This window comes from Podarcis gaigeae (assembly GCF_964106915.1).
Source record: "Podarcis gaigeae genome assembly, chromosome: 2".
Lineage (NCBI taxonomy): Eukaryota > Metazoa > Chordata > Lepidosauria > Squamata > Lacertidae > Podarcis > Podarcis gaigeae.
Window position 1 is genome coordinate 84,317,782 of NC_139679.1, and position 19,052 is coordinate 84,336,833.

At 40.5% G+C, this 19,052-nt stretch overlaps 1 protein-coding gene across 50 annotated transcripts in view; it reads left to right on the forward strand.

Moving 5' to 3' along the window:
- Nucleotides 1-19,052, forward strand: part of SLMAP (sarcolemma associated protein) — an 87,260-nt gene that overhangs the window by 65,700 nt on the left and 2,508 nt on the right. For 10 of the 50 annotated variants that reach the window (XM_083727134.1, XM_083727115.1, XM_083727114.1 and 7 more), the window contains 9 exons: nucleotides 92-172; nucleotides 369-428; nucleotides 2,603-2,728; nucleotides 3,324-3,398; nucleotides 4,993-5,313; nucleotides 6,562-6,679; nucleotides 10,225-10,396; nucleotides 15,434-15,568; nucleotides 18,468-18,557. In XM_083727134.1, the coding sequence (XP_083583260.1) occupies nucleotides 92-172; nucleotides 369-428; nucleotides 2,603-2,728; nucleotides 3,324-3,398; nucleotides 4,993-5,313; nucleotides 6,562-6,679; nucleotides 10,225-10,396; nucleotides 15,434-15,568; nucleotides 18,468-18,551 (1,172 nt within the window). In that variant the 3' untranslated portion in view covers nucleotides 18,552-18,557. The remainder of the gene's footprint in view (nucleotides 1-91; nucleotides 173-368; nucleotides 429-2,602; nucleotides 2,729-3,323; nucleotides 3,399-4,992; nucleotides 5,314-6,561; nucleotides 6,680-10,224; nucleotides 10,397-15,433; nucleotides 15,569-18,467; nucleotides 18,558-19,052) is intronic. The other 40 variants (XM_083727117.1, XM_083727137.1, XM_083727127.1 and 37 more) reach the window with 5 other exon arrangements.

Here is a 19,052-nt window from a genome sequence, read left to right on the forward strand (position 1 = left end):
TTAGGCAAAAATACAGCTTGAATTGGTGTTAAAAAATTTTTTGAGATACGTGTATACTTTAATGTAAGCAAATTTTAATTTTATTTTACAGAAAATCAAGCAAAAGCTAAAGAAGCTGAACTATCAGATACTCTTAGCCCAAGCAAGGAGAAAAGCAGTGACGACACTACAGGTACATTTTGAGCATAAGTTTGTGTACTTTTATGTCAATGAGTACTCAGAAGAGGATTTCTTAAAGTTTAGATAAAACTGTTTACATACTTCATTTTGTTCAGATGAGTTTTTCTGTGTTGCTGCAATGTTGAATGACCTAGCTATTCAAGTAATTTGTTTCTCAGAATGCTAAAATAACTTACTTTCTCATTTAGATGCTCAGATGGAGGACCATGAACTAAATGAACCCATTGCTAAAGTTGCCCTCTTAAAAGGTAAATACTGTCTTCTTCATGTTTCAGATGGTATTTGTCAGGATTTTTTGTGTAATATGCAAATATTTTAGTATTGGGTAACAATTTTGTTTATAGTCAATATTTTTTATTGCTCTTGCTGATGCCTCCACTGATGTATGTTCAACGCGCAACTTTGAATCCTGTGCATGTTTTCCAGAAGCAAGCCCCACTAAGTTCAGTGTGGCTTACTCTAGTGTAGCTGTGCATAGGATTGTAGCCTTAATGCATAGTTTAGAATTTATATATTCTTGGTTTGTAGATGAGCACATTTTCTCCTACAGTTGCTGAGATTAACTAGATTCCTTTTAGCGTCTCTGTAAAAATCTGCAGATTTTAGTTAATGCTATGAAGTCATTTCTACTTGGGAGGCATGCTTCAGAATTTTTCATTTTCTCATATCGTTGTCAACAAAACAAGATGTTCTTTGGGGCACCAAATGAAATAATGAACTGCAAGACTTGATTCATTTAAAATAAACACCCAGGTGACTGTTAGTAATTTATGTATAAACCCGACATAGAATGAAAACACAGAAATCAGAAAAAGAAAACTTTCTTTTTGTTTCCTGTGTATCATGATGTATGGATGACTTTAATTCAAGGCAATTTTGTATCAGCAAGGGGAAAATATCAGTTTAAGTAACATTTAAATCAGGTTTACCTTTTTGTACAGTTTCTAAACACCTACTCATTAAAATACAGTGACAAAAGAGCAGGCTCTGTCTAAGTTCGCAAGTGCTCCTCCTTGTCATCCACACACATACTGAAGAAACCACATTAATAGCTGCTCAGTTTTAGGATTCAGAAATTTGAAAGCATCAGGTGAATTCATACCTCTTGTCTGTCAGGAAAGAGCACCTTAAAACACTCTACTTGTTTACTTTTTTATAATGTGTGGCTAATCAAGGGGCAATGCGCAGAGGTCTGCACTGGTTGCCGATCTGCTACTGGTGTTACTATTAGTCATAGAATCATAGAATTGTAGAAAGTGACCCCAAGGGTCATCTAGTCCAACCCCCTGTAATGCAGGAATCCTGCCCACAGCCATCCCTGGGTGGGCTCGAACCACCAACCTTTTGGTTAAGAGCCAGGCACACTGGCCCATTGTGGCATTGAATGTTGTCTATAAAGCCCTTAACAACTTGGGACCAGATTATCTATGATAATCCATTGATAATCAGGCCGGCACCTTCACTGTATTATTTTCAGCACCTGCTGAAAACATCCTTATTTAGACAAGCCTCATAGAAAGTTTCTATGAGTTTTCATCTGTTTTAGTCTATCTACTCTGTTGTGGTTTTAAATTATGCTATTCAGCTATGATTGAAAAGAAAATAAGCAATATTCTTGGATATGCCTTTGGGATACTTTCTGAACCTGTCATTTAGTGCATCCCGATTTTTCACCCCCAACTTTCTCCTTATCAAAGTTTGACACATTTTGTGTGTAAAGACTGGCTTATTCAAACTACAGAGTAATAGAAGCCTTGGTGGTGGCAAGCAGCAATATCCAGGAGAGAAGTGTAAAAGCTTTTGGCTAGGTCAGAATTATTTACTGCAGGTACCAGGACATTCTGGAAATGCATGAACGATGAGTTCAATTTGGGCCAAGATGTCTCCCAACTAGACTACACCCCTCTCTCACAACTAAAAGATCTGGTGTGCCTAGGAGTTAGCGATTCCACTGCTTTCTGCCTATAGAAGGGTATAAAGTATAGAAGGGGAAGCCAAGGATATCCCCTCTGCCTTACTAAGCTTTGCCTTGTCTTCTGGTAGGGATCTGGTGTGCTGAATACGCCATTCTTCTAGAAAAAAATTAATAATGAAAGAATAAAATTAGCATCAGCAGTGAAATGCCAAACCGCTTTGAGTGTATTTATGAAGAGTTGCTCATATTTGAAATGTTGCCACAACAGAATATGTTGTGACTTGAATTGCTTGCCTACATTATTCATGCGGATTTAAACTTTATTCTTGCATGCAGGGCTAGAGTGTATTGATACTTGACTTCCTAACAATGTTTTAATTTATCGCCTAACCTTTATCTAATGCAATGAGTAGCTGACTAATTTTGCATGACTCTTTTAAGATCCTGTCTTCGCAGGGTAACGGTAATTTGCTAGAACTGATACTTTAAAGAAAAATGTTCTTTTAGCAGATGAATTGCAGGGTGCACAATCTGAAACTGAGACTAAACAAGAAATTCAGCAGCTGCGCAAGGAACTGGTTGAAGCCCAAGAGCTAGCTAAAACAAGTAAACAAAAATGCTTTGAACTGCAAGGTGAGATGAAGATTCCTTTAAATCTGCAGAGTACCCAGGAAATCATATGCCCAAGTACTTTAGCAACCAAACAGATAGTTAAATCTGTTTAGTCTGACAGTTGTTATTAAGATACATGGATAGGGCACTTTTATACTCTCCATATGATGAAAGGGTAAAAAATAACAGCACAATCATACACACATCTGCTCAGAAGTAAGTCCCATGGAGTTGCTTGAAGCTACACTCCTATACCTGGGAGTAAGTCCCACTGAACTCAATGGAGCCTACTTCTGAGTAAACATGTATAGGACTGAACTATAAATTTGAATGTTTAATTTAAGCAATGGAAATAAATAAGCCTTTTTTTATTGTCCATTTCATTTTGTTCCATAACATGGTAATATCATGGATGCATTGAAGGGAAGCATTTTTTTAAAAAAGCTTTAATAAAATGTATTAACAGCTAGCAGTGTAACATGATTATTTAAATATTTTGATTTACTTACATGGACTCTGACATTATTTTAATGAGCTACTAAAAACTAATTTCTAATGTTTTCCAAATGGTAAGTATAATGGAGCAAAACTTCAGATCCTGTCATTATACTTACAGCAATGCTAGAAGAAGAGAGAAAAGCTTATCGATTGCAAGCTGAAGAATCCACCAAGCAAATCCAAGTTCTCCAAGGTATAAAAGCCTTATGCAAAAGATTTAGTAGAAAAGGTGCAGATGATGCATTTGAATATGGCAAGGACATTACCAGAGTTTTGTTTCACTTTTAAAGAAATCCAATTAAGGATTACATTCAAACTTGTGGTTCTTGCCTTAAATTGATAAGTTTCGGGGATTCTCCACCTCTGCTTTAAACCAAAGTGCATTTGTCGCTGGTACAGACAACATGACAAACCAACATTCAGGGAAAGTGAAACTAAATTCTGTTCAGATTATGAATACATATCTCCACCCACCCCACATTTAAACAGCATTTTTTAATATACTCCAGCAGTCACTTTTGATTAGTTGCAGGAGATGAGATCAGCTGCTGCTGGAACAATCAAGGAACTACTGTTTTGGTTTTTTTTAAATAGCACTGTTAAGGAGCATGGGTTGGTGTAGGTTAACAGCACCAATTCCTTTCTGAGAGTGGAGTTGAGAGGACGTTATAGCCTCTCCTTCCATCATTTTGTTGCCAGCAGGCTTTGGCTACCCAGTCCCTTCCTCAGAATTTCAAGCAGACTGTCCAGCAGTACAGTGGTACCTCAAGTTACAAACGCCTCAGGTTACAAATGCTTCAGGTTACAAACTCCTCTAACCTGGAAGACTTACCTTGAGTTGAGAACTTTGCCCCAGGATGAGAACGGAAATTGTGTGCCGGCGGCACAGTGGCAGCAAGAAGCCCCATTAGCGAAAGCACGCCTCTAAGAACAGTTTCAGGTTAAGAACGGACCTCCGATTAAGTTCGTAACTAGAGGTACCACTGTACATCTTTAGCTGTATGGTCAAGAAGATAGAGCTTAAGATGCAGACATTCCAGAATTAGAGCAATGCTAGGACAAATTGATGAACCAGGCAGGATGAGATCTGTCTGACACCTTGCCCAATTCTGCATTGTGTGCCAAAAGATTAATTGTCCTTGGTTTCCAATTTGTCTAAATACTTAAAACATAAAACTGAATCTAATCTAGGAATGGTTTCATGAGATGATAGAAGTGTTGGAATTAAATCATTGGCCTGGTTTGCATATAACACTAAATTGTATTGAATTTATATCCCGCCCTATGCCCACAATTTATCGCATGAGCGGAAAGGAACCTGAGCAAAATCTCAGACTCACATGCTTGTCTTTCTCATCTGGGAGGATTTTGACAGAGTTCAGTTACCTTTTGTCAAAACAGCCAGAAATGCTGAATTAAAAACATTGTCTCTGATTCATATGACACAACAAACCAATGGAAAGTGGATCAAAAATTATGCCCAAATACTTTTCCCGGCCATGCATGTGGAGGAGAGGAAGGTGGTAGCACATGAGCCTGATGCTTCGCTCAGGCTCATTCTTGTTTGTGCATGTAGCACTAAACCATAGTTTAGCGTTACACATAAGCATAGCCAGTCTGTTTGCAGCCGGGTTCTTACACCCATCTTTCTTTTGTTTTCTTAACTTCTTTTTAAAAGTAAAGCGCTAAAGTTCAGTCAGCTTCCATTTCTAGAGCTCCAAATGGCTGGCATGAATTTGCCTACCCAACCTTCTTAAGAAAATCTGATTTCTTGTAAATGTTTACAGCTCAGCTGCATCAGCTGCAGGAAGATATTGAATGTCTTCGCGAGAAAAAGGAGAGTGAGATCTCCAGTACTCGAAATGAGTTGCTTAGTGCTCAGAGTGAGATGCTGTTACTGCAACAAGTGGCCGAGAAGGCTGCGTCTGAAAGGGAAAGAGATGTTGCTGCTTTACAAGAAGAGCTTCAGAAAGTAAGGGCTGAGCTTGAGCGGTGGCGCAAAGAGGCTTCAGAATACGAGAAAGAAATCATCAGTCTGCAAGCCAGTTTTCAACTACGATGTCAGCAGTGTGAGGATCAGCAGAAAGAGGAGGCCACCCGGTTGCAAGGTATGACACTAGATGCACCTCTTGGTTTGATCTAGGAAGAATATGCCTATAGTCCTTTTGCGCTTTAAATGACACATATAAGTTTAGGGGCTTCTGTACTCCACTGATGCAGCAAGATGAAGATATGTGACTGTAACAGAAATTAGTCTCTAGTAGGCTTTGGTTCAACAGTGACCAGTGGGGTCTGTCCGTACAGCCATGCTACGCAGATACTTTATCTGGAATCCCTGAAAACATCTTAAAGGTTTGGCAAGCTACAGCAACAGGTTTGTAGTGTAGCATATCATCCTTGAAATATCTTGACTCCCAACTGCTGTTGGTTGGATTGAACCATTGCAAGAAATCAAAACTGATGAAATGCTGCTGAAAGTTTATAATGTAATATCTGAAAACAAGGCACCAGAGAAGCAGGTTATACAATATATAGCACCTAACTGTGTTATGACATTGTGCTACAGTGTTAATGTTGCATGCACCAACAAAATGGTCTATTGTTTTGTTCTAATTATTTACTGTGAGATTATTATTTTTTAACATAACCACGTCCAACTGGCCACTCCAGAATTATTTCATTCATTCTGTGCTAATTGCACTGATGAGTGTTTTTCAAAATGTATTCAAGCTTCTAATTGCTTGCCTCGATCAAACAAATGCTATCTCTCAACTCAGAATGATCTGTTTCCATGACTACAATATTATACACAACCAGCTGTTTCTATCTATAATATCATTGATAAAATCCTTCAGATTTCTGCCAGCATGTGTACCTGCATTGTTGTAAAGTCTTATCTTTAGGGTGATTTTTTTCATGTCCTCTGAAGTTAAATCATTATATTTTCTAGTAAATTGGTGTGATTATGATTCCACCATTTCTGAAACCATGGAGAGCTGCTGCCACTCAGTGTAGACAAATTTCTGACCTAGTTGAATTCAGTATAAGGCAGTTTCTAGGTTCCTGTTTATTGTGACATTTGGTAATTATTTAGCACCATGACCTCTCTATCGGTAGTTCCTGAAACTGTGAATGGCTTTCAGTGGAAAATTAGTTTAGCATATAGTAGTGCTAATTTGGGTGGATCAGGTTTAAAGGAATTAAATGTGTGACTGGCCTCAGTTTTTACCACAAACTGGGCATATAATTATTATGTCAAAGATATTTTAGAATAATTGCAGATGTTACTCGAACACCTTTGAAGATCCCAATTTTCAGTCCACTTTAATGGGTAACATAGCATTACTTGCTTGTAGGTGAACTTGAAAAGTTGAGAAAGGAGTGGACTGTTCTTGAAACCGAATGCCTTTCATTAAAGAAGGAGAACTCTTTGCTTGCATGTGAACTTCAGCGACAGGAGAAGGAGCTCCATAAGTAAGTGCTGCTGAATCTTATGGCGAAGTCCATAGATGTTGGATGGGTGAATCCCAGTCTTACCATATGGTGATAGTTCCCTAAAATTGGGCGCTAATTTTGAAAATGTATTTTAAATGAAAATAAGACTCCCTCCTACAAGTGGCAGTATTTGCAATACCCTTCACTGTTTCTTTTAGCAGATTTGGTTCAGAGTCATTTAGTACATCTGAAGCACTAGACAATTTTTGCTTAGGAATTCCCAGTGATTTGCCCTGATCTGAAGAGAAATAGAAAAGTGTACTATTGGTGTCAAGACCTTTCTCTCCAAACCCCCCCCCCCCCCACTTCAAACAATTTAAAGCAGGCATGGGCAAACTCGGCCCTCCAGATGTTTTGTAACTACAACTCCCATCATCCCTAGCTATCAGGACCAGTGGTCAGGAATGATGGGAATTGTAGTCCCAAAACATCTGGAGGGCCGAGTTTGCCTATGCACTGATAGCTAAGAGATTGGTCCTTCCACTATCAAAAGTCCTCACCATTCAATGAACTGAGCATTGAAAATGAAGAACCTTTAGGACAGGTTGTGAAATAATAAAAAGCTTTCAATGGACACAGTGATTTTTTGAATTTTCTGAATGCCATACATGCCATGAGACTTTAATCAAGAATTTCCTAACTACCCTTGTGGTCAGGGTTGTTGTTGGGATTTATTTTTCTTCTCTCCCTTTTTGGAGGTTCTGGAAATTATTAGGTAAGATGATAACATAATGAGACAGGAGGGAATGTTGAAGGATAGAAGTTGAGTGGAAGCTAATATGTTTTAATTTTCATTTAAAACTTTTAGTAGCAGGATTCAAAGTTGTGTTTTGATTTTGAAAAGTGCTGACTAAAATACATCTTAACGGATAAAATGGAATGCATTTGAATGCCAGTTTGCAAATAACGTGAAGGTCACTTTGTATAAATATTTTCCGTATGATTCCCCAACACCCCTCCCTGCTACATGACTTAAAGGTCATAGCATATGTAGCCTTGGCTACATTTTAGAGAATTGCCAGACTAATTCTATGCTTTGCAGTCTCCAGCTGCTGCACTGAATTAGAAGCGGGGTGGTCTTCCATTGCAAGCAAGACATCAAAAGTCCTACTGGGCATACAAGAAGCCCTTTACACGGCCTAAAGTAGTTTTTCTTGGTTGCTTCACTTTTGTTGCAGAGACCTCATATTCTTTACCATGAATTAATACTCTCTCTTTTTTAACATTGGAAGGATTGCCTATGTTGTGGTATGTTTTCATTATCTAGCATTAAAATTTAGAAATAGTAGGCCCTGCAACAAAATACTGCAATGTAGCTTCACCTTCAAACAAGAGTACAGTGGTACCTCAGGTTACAAACACTTCGGGTTACAGACTCCGCTAACCCGGAAGTAGTACCTCGGGTTAAGAACTTTACCTCAGGATGTGAACAGAAATCGTGCGCCAGCGGGAGTCCCCATTAGCTGAAGTGGTACCTCAGGTTAAGAACGGTTTCAGGTTAAGAACGGACCTCCAGAACGAATTAAGTTCATAACCAGAGGTACCACTGTACTCTGTTCCATCCTTTTAAACCAGGACATTCCACTTCCCTGTTTTTCTTTTTGAACTTGATGATAAGCTTTCCATTGCTTCTGGACAGTTCTTGCTCATCTTCGCATTAGGCTATATTTTGGAAGGAAGGGGTCTTGTAGTTATGTAAACTGTGGTTGTCCCAAGCATGTTGCTGCTTCCTTCCTTTTTCCAGCCGTCCTTTGTTGGCAACATTCCTGTTGGCACTCACCACCTGTGTTTGCTATTAGAGAAAGTTATAATTATTTACGTGTTGCCGGGACACCTTCCACGTGTTGGTAATATATAAGGAAGATGATTGTAAAGAAAGGTTTTAGTTAAATAGGCTGGTGAATGCCAGCTCTGGTTTCTGTTCTCAGCTGGTTTAATTTTATTTGAACATTGGGCTGCTTTGCACATAAACCCTAAACCATGGCTTAGCATGATGTGAACAAGCCTTGGATTCTTACACTCATCTTTTCCTTCAGTGAAGCCACAAGGAAGAAACCGAAAGCTTCCACTTGCATTTTAGATTACTCACAAATTAATATGTAATCTAAACCATAAAGTGTCATTAATCTTTGCTGTAGCTACCGTATTTTTCATCCCATAGGACGCTCTGTCCCATACGACGCACCTACTTTTTCCCTTTATTTCCCCCCAAAAAACAGGTCGGGGAACAGTGGGATGGCGGTGCTGCACCTCCCCACTGTCCCCCAAGCTTGTGGGGCTGGCCGATGTCTGCCTGGCGCGAGGGGCGCTCTGTTTCAGGGCACCCCGTGCGTCGGGCGGCAGGCTACTGTCCGCAGCATGGGGAGCCCTGCGGGAACTCCCGCAGGGTTCCCCACGCTGTGGATGTCTGCCCGGCGCCAGGGGCGCTCTGTTCAGGGCGCCCCACGCGCTCCCCGGTGCGCAAGGCTTGCCGACACCTGCGCGAAGCATGGGGCGTCCTCCGGAGGGCGCCCCGTGCTCCGCGCTGCTGGCTGCCGCCCGCAATCCGTGCGCGCCCGGGGGGAGATCCCCTGGGTGCGCAAGGCTTGCGGACACCTGAGCGGAGCACGGGGAGTCCTCCGGAGGGCGCCCCGTGCTCCACGCTGCAGGCTGCCACCCGCAAGCCTTGCGCTTCCGGGGGGAGATCCCCCGGGTGCGCAAGGCTTGCCGACACCTGCGCGATGCACGGGGCGTCCTCCGGAGGGCGCCCCGTGCTCCGCGCTGCAGGCTGCCGCCTGCAAGCCTTGCGCACTGGGGGAACTCCCCCCGGGCGCTGCAGGCTTGCAGATAGCTTCCTGGAGCCTGGAGAGCGAGAGGGGTCGGTGCGCACCGACGCCTCTCGCTCTCCAGGCTTCAGCGAAAGCCTGCATTCGCCCCATAGGACGCACACACATTTCCCCTTCATTTTTGGAGGGGAAAAAGTGCGTCCTATAGGGCGAAAAATACGGTACATGAAACAACTCAGCTTCATGAATTGTGGTTTAAAGTTGATTTGATTCAACTAACCATACTTAATATTAATCAGTTTGTCCAGATTCAGAAGGGCATTAAAATGTGTCTAATCTAAAACAGGAGCAGAACCTTCCAGATTCTTCCATATGGTAGCACTAGAGGAGTGGGGGTGCATGAATCTGAGGCTCATTACAATTCATTCTCATAACACTAAACTATGGTTTAGCATAATGTCCAAAGCATTCCATTATCTATATTTTTATTTTGGTGTTGTGTCAATTAAAAAACATTTATTTTTCCTTCTTGAAACTTGAAGCTTGAAACTTCATTATGCATTTGTTATGGAACTTTGTATGCAGTATGCCAGAGCACCAGTACTGTGTTCAGTTATAGGGATACTGTGGGTGCATAGTGCTGCACATGTTATAAAGTGCTTGATTCTGAGGAGGGGAAATAGATGACATGTTGATTAAAAGTATTTGTTTCTAAACATGTAGTATTCCTTTGGGGTTTGCCCTTCTTTTCTTTCACAGCTCTCAACAGCAGAGTTTAGCGCTTAACAGTGACCTGAGTGTTCTTGAGCTGACTCGAAAGGAGCTTGAAAATAAAATGGGGTCTTTGAAAGAGCAACATCAGCGAGATGCAGCTAGTCTAAAAACCCTTCTTAATGAAGCAGAGAATCAAGCTAAGGATGCTCAAAATGAGGTAGATATCAAGAAATTCAAGTTGGTCTTTATCACTGCTTTGTATGTCTGAAAACAATTGTTCTGGATTCCATCCACCCTCTGGGGACCCTGACTGTTGTTCTCTCCTGCCCCATCAACAGCATTCTCCCCTTAGCTGCATTTGGATGTAACACGAAGCTACAGTTTAGCTTTGGGTTCCTTCTCCTCTGTTCCTACTGCAAGGAAGGGACAGAAAGTTTTTGCATCCAATTTGATCATTCATAGTAACTCATTTCACCCAAATTAAGAATTGTGGTTAGTGTGAACTGGTCTGGGTATACAAGCCAAGTTATACACCATGGTTTTAAGTTGGGTTTCCCTAAACCATAAAGGTAAAGGTAAAGGTACCCCTGCCCGTACGGGCCAGTCTTGACAGACTCTGGGGTTGTGCGCCCATCTCACTTAAGAGGCCAGGGGCCAGCGCTGTCCGGAGACACTTCCGGGTCACGTGGCCAGCGTGACATCGCTGCTCTGGCGAGCCAGAGCCGCACACGGAAACGCCGTTTACCTTCCCGCTGGTAAGCGGTCCCTATTTATCTACTTGCACCTGGGGGTGCTTTCGAACTGCTAGGTTGGCAGGCGCTGGGACCGAGCAGCGGGAGCGCACCCCGCCGCAGGGATTCGAACCGCCGACCTTTCGATCGGCAAGTCCTAGGCGCTGAGGCTTTAACCCACAGTGCCACCTGCGTCCCCTTCCCTAAACCATAGTTAACATTAACCACAACGCAGACGTAACGCTAACTGTGGTGAGCTGGAAATGGAAGCAAAAGCCTCCATTCTCCTCCTTGTGGCTGTGCCAGGGGAGAAGAGGGAAGTGGGGAGCATGCAAGCCCTGCAGCTCATGCAGGTATGAACAAGGCCTTTGGGAGATGGACAGATTTTGGAACTAAAGAGATTTGAAAAGCAATGGGGCAGGAGTTGCCATTAGTGGGTGTGGATGGGAAAAGATAACCCAGCTGAGTTGATGTGAAATCATTCTGTATGCATTGTCTCTCAAAACTGTCTGAGTTAAGCATGCCCTTCTGCTTGTTGAAATGTACTCCAATTATTTTCTTTTCTTTTTTAAAAAAGGTTTGTTAATGCTTATTCACTTGTCTTTTTATGATCTATCTATCTAATCAATCCTGCCCTTCAGCAACAAAAGGCTCCTAGAGTTGCTTACAATTCTCTACAAACTGGACCGACCCTGCCTTCAGACATAAAGCCCTTGACTTTCTCCTTCTGTTACGGCAAATATGAAGATGCACCTGTGAACCTAATTAGGGCTAAAGCTGTAAAGGGCTCATTGAGTTCAGTTCCTACAGTTACTTCATGAGATGATTTTTGCCTTTTCAGTTTCATATGAGAAGTATCCACATTGATGATGTTTTATATTTACAGCATCAGGTTAAAGATTTGAGAATTGCCTGGTAGTGGTTGATGCCCTGTGTGGCAAAATATATAATAAAAATGGCACACAGTTCACCTCATGATAACTGCCACATTCAAAATGAACCTGGGTACTGAGCCACCTTCCGTTTCCAACTTTTGTAGAGAGTGAGTAGAGGAAAGTAGGAACGAATTCATATTATTCTTTTATTCTCTGCACTGAAGAGCTTAGGCACATTGGATCCTGAGGGAGGCTTTGAACTTTGTGATAGAAATTCAGCTTCTGTAAAGATTAAAGCGTTCAAAATGGTTTTGTAGTCAAGGCAATCATTTTCCTTAACAACTAGGAATGCACGTCTATTAAGGTTAGTGGGGTTTTTTTGTAGCATTTGAGCTTGCTAGAAAGCGCATAAAGTAAGCATTAAAAGCCTTCCAGAAAGTGCCTCATGCACAGACAATGGAGGTGATGAACCTTCAGTAGCTGTTTTGTTTCTTCATTAACATTACTAGGAAAGCATTGGTTGACCATTTCCATTGCACTTTTCGAGCCCTTCCCTTGTTATCATTTCAGTTGCCATCTGAATGCCATTTTCATATTTATTTTGTAGTTGGGACTAATGGGACTGTATATTTTGCCAACATTTTGGCTTTCAAAATTCACTAATACAGTGGTGTTACTTAGTTGTAGTGGACACTATTTATGCTTTTGCAGAGAAAACTTTTGCTTCTACAGGGAATTCAGAACACTCTGTTTGTCTACTTTTTAAAACCTTGAGGGGTGTGCTATAATATATAATATGATCCATAATTTGGGGCCTTAGCACTACAATGAACTGTGGTGGATTTCACATACTTGCCGTAAGGTTTCTTTAAAATGGGGTTCTATACTTCTCTGGGTAAATATGTTTTTGGCCACTGGAAAGAGAAATGCCTTTCCTGGCAGGAAGTTATCTTTCAGTTTTGGTACTCTTGGGTTACATTTTGATGGAGAAGCTTGATTCCAAATTGTGTAGTACTTTATAAAGAAAACTACAGAACTTTGTGACATAAAAGACTTCTCTGAGTAGACCCGCAAAAATTAAAAAACCTAGGTTAATATTAGGCCTACTCAGGGTAAACCCAGTGAAGTTGATGGATAAGACTAATTTAAGTTCATTAATTTTAACATGTCTACTCTGAGTAGGACTTAGTTGGGAACAGCCCTAAGCTTTTTTCCCCTTAAGTGTGACATTCTCTTTCCATATATGGAAAATGTATCTCCTGCCCATGGCCCTCCTTCCATGACACTGTTCCTCTCTGATCTTCTCTTACTATGCTTATGGTCCTTAAAGGTAGACAGTTGTACTGAATTTGCTGATGTGCAAACTTTCTCTTATTTTTGAAAAAATGTTGAAAACAAATAGTAAACACCTAACAGGCTTTCAATCTGATTAAAGTTTTGCAGATGGTGGAATTGATTTTGTGCCATACTTAAATTTACAACACAAGGCAGTTTATAAAACTCCCGATAAAAGCATTTAAAAAGTTTGGGGACTGGGGAAAGGAAGTGCATTGTTACTTACTTTGTGGCCATTCAGTGCATTCCATTCCCACAAGCCACAAATCCCAAAGCAGAGCCTGTGCTGGTCAGCTGCCCATCTGCATGGAAAAAAGGTGTGTTTATCCAAGGACTGAATGTTGAGCTACTGTGTGATACATGAGCTAAGATGTGATGTTCGTGTACTTACTGACCCACACTCCCATACTTCTTTTTCTGTTCCTGAGACAGAAACAGTCTAACTCATCCTAACTTGTTTTTTGTAGTTGGTTGTAGACTTAGGGTGGTGGCACATCAGTAAAGCAGGGCTGGGCAACCTTCTTGGCTCCATGGGCCAAATGTGTGGACCAAATTTGACTTGTGGGTGGGCCCATACCCTGCCAGTTACATAATGCCATTATATCACATCACATGATTGCCAGATGGGCACCTCTGCCCACCTTTCGAAATCCTTTGCATGGGGTTTCCAAGTGCTTAACTTCCAACTGGGAAGTCTCAAATGGAAGTTGGGGGTCTTTTAAAGCCCTTTGCGAAAGCTCTTTTTGAAGCATCCCCATATGCTTCCTTTAAGGGGGAGCGGAGAGAAGAAGCTCCTCTTCCCTGCTGGCACCTGCATGCCTGTTTGCTTGAAGGGAAAACACTGAGCTGCTTCAAAGAATGCTTTTGCAAAGGGCTTTACCATCAGCTGATCAAATCTTGCTGCCTTGGCTGTGCAATCCTGTTTCCAGTTGGGAGCAAGTTGCGCAGCCAGTGCAGGGTTAAATTCTTTCCTCTTGCCTGTCGGCTGACATCACCAGTGACATCAGCTGATGGGCAGGTGGGAGTAGTTTGGAGAGGATAGCCTCACAGATCAAAACTGGCCTGTGGGCCACGGGTTCACCATTCTGACAATATTTTTTGTAATACAATGGTGGCAATTTATCTGGAATAAGTTATAAACTTTTTCAGGTGAGCAGAAAAGCATCAGCTGGGAAAATTGTATTAATTGTCTCACTAGTTGTCTTCAGTTTTTTCTTTGAGTCAAAAATGTTGGGAGTGGCTGTATTTTTATCAAATTAGGCATGAGGTTTTTTCTGCTGGAAAGAATTTGGATGACATTTCTGGAAGGATGTCTAATAAAATGAAAAGACCTGCAGCTTTTGATCTAGAATAAAAAAAATTGTTGCACCATCTCTAAAGCCACATCCCAAAAGGAAATACATTTAAAGCAAATGACATATGTTTCAGTCTAGAATTTTCAGCAGAAAAGCATCATGGACAGCTACATTTTATCTTTAGGGAATTTGAATAGTGTCTCACATCTTGAGCAGGTGCTGTTATTAATTTCAAGCAATGTGAGAATTATTGTATAAAAAGCTTTAATCTAGATAAATGAATATTTTCTAGCATGGAATAACTTGTGAAGTGACAAAATTAAATATGAAACAAAGGTTTATATAGAGAGTTGTAAGTATCTAGTGGAAAGGAGCAAAACTGTAATACAGGCACCATGCATAAAGAGAACACATTTCAGTGCTCAGTTTTATTAGAGGAATCAACAGGATTCAGTATTGCAGCAAACCTATAGCTACCAAACCCTCTTCTCCTCTTCCATCTCCTGTCTCCCACACATAAAACAGATTACATGACATGATTGCATTCCCCCACTGCTGGGAGAGGAGCAGGAACTGCTGAGTCCAGTTCTGACATGAAGGATTTGTATTGTGCTTTGACATTTTTCCTCTCACTTTTTAGAAAACAACAACTAAACACCAGTGATAACAAGATAAACGTTATTCTAAAATTCCGGGGGGGGGGGTTATTGAGGGAATTAAATGAGGAGAGGAGAAAACCATGAAAGCCACCTTGAGCTTTTCGGAAGAAAAGCGTGATTATAAATGCAATCAATCAATCAATCAATCTTAGTGCAGGGGAATGAACACGGACCAGTTTACTTTTTCCTGAACTTGATTCCAGTATAGCAAAAACTAAATTGCTGCCCTGCCCAAAACATGCATATTAATATCCATTCAATATTTTATTGAAAAGCATAGACGCATCTCCCAAAGATACTTTAACCTCTTAAATCTAGTTTAAATGGGTCTGTAGTATATGTGTTTTCTTTGCCTTTAGTATGAAAAGACACAGACCATACTCTCAGAGCTGAAGTCGAAGTTTGAAATCACTGAGCAGGAAAAGCAATCAATCACAGATGAACTCAAACAGTGTAAAGACAACCTGAAGCTGCTACAAGAAAAAGGAAATCATGTAAGTCTGTATAACACGTGTGCCAGGTTTTTGTTATTTTATTTCCACCACGAGATTACTAGCCATGCCTGATGAAGGTTTGGAAAAAGCATTTTGCGAAGTTGCAGGAATTTCATGAAATCAGTGGCCCATAAACATCTCCGGCCCAATACAATCTAATGGAGCAACTCTAATATTGGGGGTGGGGTGCTACATTCCATAGGGGAAAACTGACCTGGAAATACTTTCCCCATTCAGATTTGAATGTGAAGGGGAGAATAATTCTGAGGCTTTATTGAGTCCCAAAGTTCTTTTCTGAGACTGGATCTGAAGAGCCTTTGCCAGAATTTCTGTTCATTTCCTCCTCTGAAATATTCAACCCTTACAAAACTAGCAATTTGGCCAGTGGAGATATTCCATTACCCATAATTATTCAAGAATCTTGCTTCAGAAAACCTTTGTTAATCAGGGCAAGATATCTAACACAAAATGAAGCAGAGACTGAGAGAACAGCATTTTCCATCCGCCAGCCATACTTCAGCAAATGCCTTCTTGAATGGCAGTTTCTGCTTCTCGGGCGAATAAAGGAGTGTCATTCAGACTTCTGTTGACTTTGAGGGGAGCAGAGCTTAGATACAGCAACTAGAATGATTTCTAAGTAAAATTATCCTAATATAACCCAATCTAGAGGATCTTGATTATTATAACCCAATCTGCTATAACAGATCAGTGATATGTGAAGTCTTTCCACTGCAACAGTTACAGAATCAACCTCGTTGTTGTCGCTTGCTATGGGCCTGAGTATATCTAGTAGAACTATAGGGAAAGAACTTGGATGCCCTGTTAATCTGCAGTTTGATGAATATTTCTTGGTAGCAGTGCTTATTGTCTTTCTAGTAAAATGCATTCTCAAATCAACTTAAATATTTATATTTTTAAAAGTTCTATAAAGGCACCTGAGAATACATTAAAGACCAATAGTGTATCAACAATATCAATAAGTGTATCAACAGCTAAAAGAAACTTCATCTGCTATCTTCATCTTCCACTTTTGTCTTAAAATGTTTTCATGTGTAGAGGAATAAATGTGAAAAATATTGTGCTGATATGTTGGAATGCAGAATCTGAGTAGAGTTAGTCTCTTACTCATGGATTTTCACCACAGAATCAACATGAATTTTAGTTTCAGTAATAAACATGTTTTGCCTGATTCAGTCAAATGAGAAGATTGAGTGGGTGTGAACATTCCAAATAATGTTCTGTTGCTGGGAGATTCCAGAACACTCTTGCTCACCCTTTTTGAGTAGAAAAATATGTATCCAACTTGGCAATACACAAAGGCTTTGAAATAATAATAAAATAGTACTGACTGCCATATTCCCTAATCACTAAATTATTAGAAATAGGGACTGAGAAGAGTTATGTATGCAGGTGGTTGGTGATTCAGATACGGGGTGAGTGAGGAGTTGACATTCTTTTTACTTTACTGGAGAACCTCACAGCCAAATGGATTTACTGTTATTTTTCAACCTTGCAGGTTGACAAAGGTGTTCTCCTGTTAGTTTCCCCTTGAGATGTTTTATTACGTATTAAATTTATACACTGTCCTTCATCCTAAGATCACAGGACAATTCACAGCAAAAAGAAAGAAAGAAAGAGAAAAGGAAAAGAAAATACATGTTATAACAACAACAACAACAACAACAACAACAACAACAACAACAAAAACCAATAATCATCCTCCCACAGAAACATTTAAAAGGGAATCGTTTATCAGCCATAGGCCTGATTATAGAGGAACATTTTGTCTCGTGCCTAAAGATAATGTAGTGAAGGCACCAGGTGAGCCTCCCTGGGGAGAGCATTCCACAAACGGAAGCCACCACAGAAAAGGCTCGTTCTCATGTTGCCACCCTCTGGACCTCTCACAGAGGAGGCACACAAAGAAGGGCCTCAGATAATGATCACAGGGCCTGGGTTAGTTCCTATGGAGAGAGGTGGTCCTTGAGGTACTGCAGTCCTGCGCTATTTAAGGCTTCATAGGTTAAAGCCAGCACTTGTTTTTGTATTTGCTATGCTGCCCCCTTTCCGCTTCATAGGCCATCTTTCTTTTCTTTTTTATTTCACTCATTACTTCTTTTCTTGGCAAGCAAGCAAGCCAGTTTGATGTATTGGCTTCAAAGTGTAGTAATATTATATCAATAAAATAATTAAAAGCAAAAAACCAACAACAAACCCAGCACTTTGAATTGGGCTTGGATGTGCTCTCTAAAGCTGAAGTAAGAAACCTTTTTTGGGATCAAGGGCTGTCTTACCCTGGAGGAAATTTGAATTTCTATAAATAAGCTTGTTTTATGTTAATCCTGATAGGGGAAATAATAGTTTCCATAAAATAATTTCCATAAAATAAACAATAAGATAATACCGTGCTTCCAACAGTCTCTAATATTAAAATTCTAGCATATGGAACACCTTCCTGTCGCACTGTCCTTAGGCAAGGGGTTGAACAGCTGGGTCTCCACCTTGTCTTTTTCATAAGATTTGGATGGACCATATATGGAGAGATAGCCAGGTGTTCCCTATTTTGCATCCTTTGGACCTTGTAACATTCATTCTCTGCTGACAAGAGATAGGTTGCAGTGCATATTGATTATTTTGCCCTAAAATATTTCATTCTGTAAGATTAAAAAGAGCTTCCTTAAGAGAAGAAATGCTTTGTTGTTCAATATCCATGTTTACTTTGTACAGTGGTGTACTAACTTTGTATACCAGACTAGCTGTGTCTTCTTGTTAGATGTCTTTAGTGTTTCAGTTGAAACAAAACTTGATCTTTGAGCTCTCCCCCTATCTAAATCATCTTTACCTATTTGATTATTTTATAGCACAAAAATGATTTTAATATCCCTTCCCTTCCCTTTAGCCTTCCATATTACCACCCGTCCCAGCCGTATTCATCGGCCTAATCCTGGCTTTCCTGTTTTGGTGTTACAACCCATTGTGGTAGAGAAAGGTACTACAAGCACTATTCAGTCCATGTATGTTCGTCCCTCTCACCTGTTTGTGCCATTTTTGTAAGATAGTGCATGGTGAAAAACAGGTATTGGTTTACCTGATGCAAATCCTTCATTTAATAAGTCATTGTGTGTGGTATTGGCAAACCAAAAAACAAACAAACTAATCATTTAACATCTGTCTTGTTTTCCTTGTGCTAGTGCTAACAGTGTCCTGTTGTAACCTACTTGTTTCTGACTGTGCTTCTTCTAACACACATTTGTCTTTTGTAAAATGCCACAGAGTTAGGGCCTGGAAGAAAACCTAACTGCTTAATGACACTAAACAAATGAGGAGTTTGCATATTTGAATCTGGTCCCTTATTTCCTTTTTACCCTCCACTAATTCAGAAATTTCTCTCTGGATTTGAATGCCTTTCACTTTTCTCACTGTTGTGGTGAAGAAGATGCTGGGTGGGTGGGGAATGAATGGACGAGGTGTGGGCAACAGGTGG